Source organism: Erigeron canadensis, chromosome 5 (genome assembly GCF_010389155.1).
Source record: "Erigeron canadensis isolate Cc75 chromosome 5, C_canadensis_v1, whole genome shotgun sequence".
In the NCBI taxonomy this organism is placed as follows: domain Eukaryota; kingdom Viridiplantae; phylum Streptophyta; class Magnoliopsida; order Asterales; family Asteraceae; genus Erigeron; species Erigeron canadensis.
In genome coordinates, this window is record NC_057765.1 from 36,066,230 (window position 1) to 36,073,689 (window position 7,460).

Consider the following 7,460-nt stretch of genomic DNA (forward strand, 5'->3'; position numbering starts at 1 on the left):
TTGTGTTTTTGAGTTTCATTAAAGAGAAGAAGAGAAAAGAAAGGAAAGAAGTTGGAAGGATAGTTTAATACATTTTGGTTACAAATTTTTCCTTCCACTTTTGGGATGATTTGGAAGGAAAGAAAATCTACCTTTTCTCTTCCATTCACTCCTCTTCTTTTCTTTCCCCTTCCTTTAAAAAAGAACTCGAGAAAAGAACTCGAGAACACAACGTAAGTTACGAAACAACCTTGCATAATTTAGACTAGAAAACCACCATATGATTGAACTTAAGACTTTAATGAACTTGTAAAAGACATGTACATGTATATACTAGTACTAGTTTTGTACTCGGTGTAAGGGTGGATTCTATTTTATACATATTTTGTCTGAAAAATATTTTTCTTATTATCATGTCTGGTTCCCACAACTTTTGGCTAGACTTGGTGACAACTTAATGAATTTGTAAAATATATGTTACAAGCTAACGTTCAAAAACGATTTTTAATAAACAAATCAAACAGTTCAACCGGATTCACTAACCAACTTATATTTATATAAAAAAATTACAAAGCTATTCCTATCCAACTAAAGAGAACTTAAAATTCCCTTAGAAAATAATACTACTAAATAGCTAACAAAACGAAGTGATGATAAGAAAAAACAACGTGCATTTGATATTAGTTTTGTTTTCAAACTCGATACAAATCATACAATACGAATGAATGATTTTAACTCGCTCGAAAAAAAATTTATAATACGCAGATAATTATTAAATAACTCAATTTAAGAATACTAATCCATCTTTTTTTATTAAAACAAAATTGCAGTGCCATATACAATGTATCTATCTATTTTATTTTTAAAAATTTTTTTCGAATAAAAACTTTTACAAATTCTATCCCCAAATAGACAGCGGTGCCCCATTCACGTGGGGTTTCTTGTTCCATTTTATTTAACAAAAATTACATATACATATACATACATATTTTATACATATAATATACATTCCGATCACCGGGAAGTAAATTCTGGTGATCGGATAGTAAAAAGAATGAATTCACCGGAGCAAATAGAAAAGATAAAAAATGTTTCAGTTGTATATTTAATCCTCCGTTGTTCAATTGCCTTTTTATTTCCATTGATTTTTATACTGTTAGTTTCATTTACCGTTATTATTTTTACCGTTTTTATTTCCAATTTCGACATTTCTTATCCTATTTCTGTTCCCTGCCACTGTAAAATCGTCTCCAGCAGTAAGTTTTTTTTTTTTTTTCCTTTCATTCAATTTTTCTATTTATTTTTATGAAATATATATATATTTTGGAAGTTTTATATGAGCTGATGAATGATTTTAGAATTAAAAAATAATTTATAGTGTGTTTATCAGGCAAAAAATTGAATGTAAAGTTAGGGCATGTTATATTTGTGTGTGTTTGTGTGTGTGTGTGTGTGTGTATATTATATATATATGATTAGTATATAACTTGTAACAAAGGTTTAAGTGGACTGTTTGTTATCGGTATCAAGGTGACTCGGCAACCAAAAATGTGTGTGACTTGTTTGCCTCAAAAAAATGGATATGGAGGAATTTAGCGCGTAAATGTGTCGTTTTCCGTGTTGCTAAGTAGTTACTGGTTATGAAGGTTAACGATCGTGATATGTTTGTTATAAGATATCAATGAGTTTAGCCACGTAGTTGGGATCGTTTGGTAGTTTTTATTACATTAACTGGTGATATGGTGGAAATTTTGACGGACGTAGTGAATTTGGATAGAAATCTTGTTTGATCAAAAATGTCGTTCTCTCTGTAGTTCTCGAAATGGGAGTCTGGTTTTCTTCACATATGCTTCAACAGTTCAACATGTTTTGGCCCTTAAATATTACTAAATAATATCTTCTGAAAGACGGTGTGAGTAATTTGTTTCAAAATTTGTTGAATAAGCCTACCATATAATATAGGACTGGTGAAGATGTTTCTATTTTGATTGATGGATATAGTTTAACTTAATGTCCCATGTTTATGACACAATCTAAATGCGGTTATATTTAGCTTAGATCTTGTGACAACTCATATGATCATGCTGACGCAGCTGGAAGCGTACTGTCAGTTGGAGTGTGTGTATTATTCATTTTATCCTTTAGCTTTTATTTTTTGAATTAATAATTTTCTCCTGATTCTATTTTGGTGCTTAATCATAGTCATTTTCAGTTTGTGGAAAGCAGTGTTTGTAACTATTCTGCTATGCATGTACAGAATATGTTTTTATGAGTTTATGAAATTGTAATTTTTTAGAATAGATCTAAGTAGTTGTTGGTCATGAAGTGTAATAAACACCCAAATTTGATGGTTTTCTTTTGTTTCAACTGAAAAAGGTCTGAAGTTTTGATCCGCATATTTATAGAAAAGCTATTAAATCACCTGATTATGATGGTTTCCTTTCGTAGGTTTTAATAGGTTAACACCAACTGGTTTTTAGGAGGGTATCTTGCTGATGGTTGCAATTTTTGATTGAAAAATAGAAACCCTGATGCGATGCTTTCAATGGCCTCATTTTTATTTTGAACGAATTATATTGAACTCAAACCATTGTATCTGTTAGAACGATTTGGCTCAGGAAAAGACTATTAAGTTGAAAAGGTAACTTAAGCCTTATTTGACAATGGCCTCTAAAACTGGACTTAGGAGACACCCGTTACTTCCACCTGTCAATTTAGGTAATTCACTTACGAAGGCAGAAGGTTCTAGCAGAAGCTATACAGTAACTGTGATTATAGGTTCAGTTACAACTCTTAGATCTTGCTTGAGTTATAGGTGAAAACTGAAAAGTATGTGTAGTTGTGTAAATCCTTCTGTCAAGTTTGGCAATTGAAGTCCGTATCTTCCAAAAGCCTGGGAGTGATTTGCCTTTATTATTTTATTTTATCTTTTGATAGAGTTTTCTTGGTTTCAGTTTTGTGCTTGAAGATAACTTTGTTGGTTGTAAAGCTAATATTAGTGTAATATAGTTATGGAAAACCAATTAGTTTAGCCACTTAGACGGGGCGGTTTTGCAGTTTTCAGTAAGTTCGAAATCAACTGGTTTTGGACATTATGGTTTTGTAAGCTGAAAATATAGCTTTAACTTAAATGATAGTAACTGGAGATTGGAGAGAGGAGATATTCGTAGCTTCCACCTGTCAGTTTAGGTAAATTTACTAATGAAGTGAACCTGTATGGCTGTATGATTTAAGCATTGCTACTCTACCCTAAGAACAGTAACTTCGATTCTAGGTCTTGCGTTCAGCACCTAGGTTTTGTCTGATTGGTAAGGTGAAAGCGTGCCTGTGTTTGTGTTATCTACACTTGAATGATCAAGCTTGGTTATTTAAAGTTTACATATACCATGCATAACAAAATGTAACAGTTTTTAGTTTGACTTGTATTCCTTACTTCACACTTTTAATAAAGTTGTATCAAGTGCGGAATTTAGAAAAGCTTATTTGATCACAAAGTTGAAAACATGTACCTAGTTTTGGAACTGTGGACTGTCCGTTTTTATTCGGTCTATGTGGGTTCTAACTGGTTAGTAATGTCATATATGTCTTTTATGAGATGGTGACTATATATGTATCTGACGCGTTTCAGGCCTTGGATAAATGTATATTTGAAGAATTGTTTATTTAGTTATTCGTTATGGAACTTATTAGATGAGCATAGCATATATAACCTTTCTTAAGTTCATTGCAGGTGTAGATCTTAGGTCAGCAAAAGTCTGTGAACTTGGACTTCTAAACTATAAAGCAAAGCATGTATTTTATCCATCTGAGAAGAAGAAATTCAGATGTCGCTATGATTATTATTGGGCTTCTGTATTTGAGGTCTGTACTTCAAGCTTCTATAAGTAATCAAGTAGTAGATATTCTTAGAAAATGGACAACAAAGTGTTTATGGGTCAACCTAATCAGATCTGGCTCGGTTCGACCCATATAAAAATGAACCATACCAAACCAAACTTCATTTTGAACTGGTACACAAGCTGTTCATTTTTCCATCCCTACTTCTCGAGATAGGCAGCTGTTGATGATGGTTTTACTATTGAGACGGAAGCACTGTTATAGATTTTAATTGCTTTGTTCTTGCCCAGGTAGAATATACAGACCATTCTGGTCACCCGCATACTGCATTTGCAGAAGCACCTAATGAGGCCCTCCCGGCTGATTGTAGACCTACTTTCAATGCTGCATGGATGGCTAAAGATATATTCAAGGTATTTCTGGTGACTTCTTCTTTCATATGGTTTCTGAACTTTTGGAACGTTGGAATTCTTTAACTATAATGGAATTTTCACTCACGTTTCTGCTTTTTACATCTTAGGTGAACGAAACTTATGATTGCTGGTATACATTGGGAATTTCCAAACTAAACTTGCATTATGATGATTTTTTTAATTGCCAAGCTGACCACCCATCTATGATGGAGATGCTTAAGCGCTATCTTATCCTGTGAGTAAATTAACTATCCAACTATTTTCTTATGCACTATATGTTATTGGATGTTTATCTGAAGATTTTACCCTTAGGTGCAATTTTGAGCTGCTCTTCAGTGTGTGTATGTGATTATTTTATGCAAGTCCATTTGTAGTATGTTTTGACGTCCCTTTGTGGCGGGCATTTGTTATAAATTGCATGAGTTCCTATTTTGACGTCCTTTTGCAAGTCCATGCTGACAATATATCTTTCATTACTTACATTTTCGCTTCATATATGTACATATTATGGGTGTGTCAAGGTTTAGCCGTTTATATGTTATTTCAACACAAAATCCCCCCCCCCCCCCCCCCCCACGCACACACACACCCTGCAGGAGCATTAATTACCGTGTTCTTTTTTATTAGAGTTAAATATGTTTACAGAAGTTTTACTGTATGTATGCAACCAACACATCAGTTCAAAGTAGAGATTTGGAGAACATGAGGGTTGGAAGATGAAAACAGTTCAAAAAAATCACCGTAATTCTTTTTTATTAGTGTATTAAAAATGTTTATAGAGGTTTAACTGTATGTATGCAATGTAGAAATAGAATAAAGGTATGAGCTTTTAACACCTATTTTTTTTCCCCCTACCAATGCTGCAGGTCAACAGATATGTTAATGACTTGGCTTTCTCAAAAGGGTGGGAAAGGCAGGTATGTGACATGGGAAGCCATAGCTGGAGTTATTAGCGGTTTCTTGACTTCTGTAATGACCGTTGTATTCGGTAGAATGTTGTATCTACTAAAGTCTCGTATTGCTGGCATGTTTTGGATGAGGGATGTCTATCTAGTCCGTTTGAAGCGAGCTTGTTTCCTTGTAGCATATTTTTCTTTTGTGAGCTGGTTAGCAGTTCAGTATTGGGGAAAGCTTGGTCTCATGGATATCTTTGGTGCTCATACATAGAAGAAATATATATGCAGCACTTGTAATTTTTTTTTGTAGAAGTAGATTATTACAAGAGATATAATATAAGAGTAAACTTTTTTGTGCTTCAAGAAGAATCAACTATCAGATGTACAGATGTAGAACCAATGATTTGAGAAAGTTATTTGATGCACACACTTACATGTGTATGAATAAAAGGGCATTTAAGTACACATATTTAGAGGCTTCTTTAGCGAGTCCTTTTGTACATTGGATTATCTACAATCTATCTAACTTGGTGATACATTGTGGTAAGTTTACTTGACCAGTTTTACTTCAAAGTATGGTGGTTTATGAAAGTTATATAAGTATATGTTTTGAAATAAGGTATAGGCTAGCATCTACAGTCAACTATATTATTTGGTCTTAACTTTTTCATGACTACTTTCAGTTAGGAAGGGCAAGCCTTTGGTATTGTAATGGATGTTTCATGGTGGTTTAGTGTATACTTTTTGAATGGATGTTTCATATTGCCGTTTAAAAGATGCTGCTTACAGGGATTAAGAGTGTAGTTGTTTTAAAAGTCATTTTCCATTTTTTTTTTTAAATTTATTTAATACAACTTGTGATTAAGGCTTCAAAAGCTTTGATTGATTTTGAATGTTATATTTTATTGAACTTGATATAAAATATTTGAAATTTTTTAACATCACATGTCCAAATATTCTTAAGAATTTGATGTACAAAGTGACATCAAAGTTATAAGTGATCCTTGTCATTTTTCTATGTTTCTTTTATTTTACTTTTACAAAGATAGTCAAACTTTTTCTTTTTCATATCTTTTCAAGTCCTTGAAGGATAAGAAATTGTAAAGCAACATCCAATGATCCATATTCCAAAGTAGCATTATATCTAAACATTCATCGTGTACATAAATATTTAGTAACAAAATATAATACATAATCACTGAAGTCGACCAATGAAGAAAAATAATGCTACTCGTAATAACGTTTATTTAACACTTTACGTAAATTAACAAAACTATATATAGGGCAACCCAAGAAGTTAAGCCCAGTAACTCTAAGTTTAAAATATAAAGTAAGTAGGTAAACACCAAACGGTTAGTCCCAATACTTCAATGGTATATAGGAGAGATTAAGATGTAAACAACCTTACTCTTGTCATAACAGTGTAAAACTGATTCCTGGTTCTATTTAAGATGGAATATGACCTTCAACCTTTTTAAGACATGAGGATATAACCCTTGACCTTTGTTTCAGAGACAAAAATGTTAACCACTTATCCAACCTTAATAATAAATTACAACATGAGTCCTTAGATTATAAAATATTTTTATTATCTCTTTAAATCAAACACTTTACATTAACTATTTACATTAGCATCATCACCATTCGTCATAGCCATCATCCCAACGACATTGTTGACGCACTATGCGAGTACCGTACTAATTGACTTTAGAAAAAATCCACTTGAGTTTGACTTCTAAATACTCCCTCCAGCCCATTTTAGTTGTATGTTGACTAACTTTGACCGTAAATAACTTTGTTTGTGTCATGTAACACTTGATATAAAATATATAAATGAATTGGGTTTTTAATGTACTTTTCGTTCATATAAGTTTCATGAACTAACATATAGTACAAACAAAGTTATTTACGGTTAAAGTTAGTCAACATGACATTTAAATTGGAACGGAGGTTATATATTTGTTATTTTAGATAGATCAATGGGTTTGTTGTAAGGTAAAAAGTAATTCCTCATGCATTAAGTTCTACTCGATTTTTCCAAAATAACCCAAATAAAAAACCAAACCCGAATAGAAAACCTTATCGACTATCCGTTTGTAAATATTAACCAAACATTAACAAAAGACACTCTTAGAAAAAGGTTGAAAAGTAAAAAAGTTACAAAACCTCAAAGTGGTTAAAGTGGCTGTCCAAATGAAGTAGTGACACTGAACTACATCTCCTTTCACTATTTCACTTTTCACAAAGCCCACTTCAATCTGTCTTCTTCCTCTCTTTTTTATAATTTTTTAATTTTTATCACATCATAAAAACCAAATCCTACTTTCTTTCCCAC

General features: G+C 32.3%; 1 protein-coding gene across 1 annotated transcript; it reads left to right on the forward strand.

Annotated features, from left to right (window-relative positions):
* The first annotated feature begins 921 nt into the window (after window positions 1-921).
* Window positions 922-5,588, forward strand: LOC122602156. The gene is made up of 5 exons (XM_043774880.1): window positions 922-1,235; window positions 3,710-3,840; window positions 4,107-4,229; window positions 4,337-4,464; window positions 5,096-5,588. Exons 1-5 carry the CDS (start codon window positions 1,034-1,036, stop codon window positions 5,394-5,396), a joined length of 885 nt encoding a protein of 294 aa, XP_043630815.1. The 5' UTR covers window positions 922-1,033; the 3' UTR covers window positions 5,397-5,588.
* The last annotated feature ends 1,872 nt before the right edge of the window (window positions 5,589-7,460 follow it).

Coding starts and splice junctions, on each gene's coding strand:
- LOC122602156 (XM_043774880.1), top strand. CDS start 1,034: ATGAATTCACCGGAGCAAATAGAAAAGATAAAAAATGTTTCAGTTGTA. Junction 4,230..4,336: donor TGGCTAAAGATATATTCAAG/GTATTTCTGGTG, acceptor TTTACATCTTAG/GTGAACGAAACTTATGATTG. Junction 4,465..5,095: donor CTTAAGCGCTATCTTATCCT/GTGAGTAAATTA, acceptor CCAATGCTGCAG/GTCAACAGATATGTTAATGA.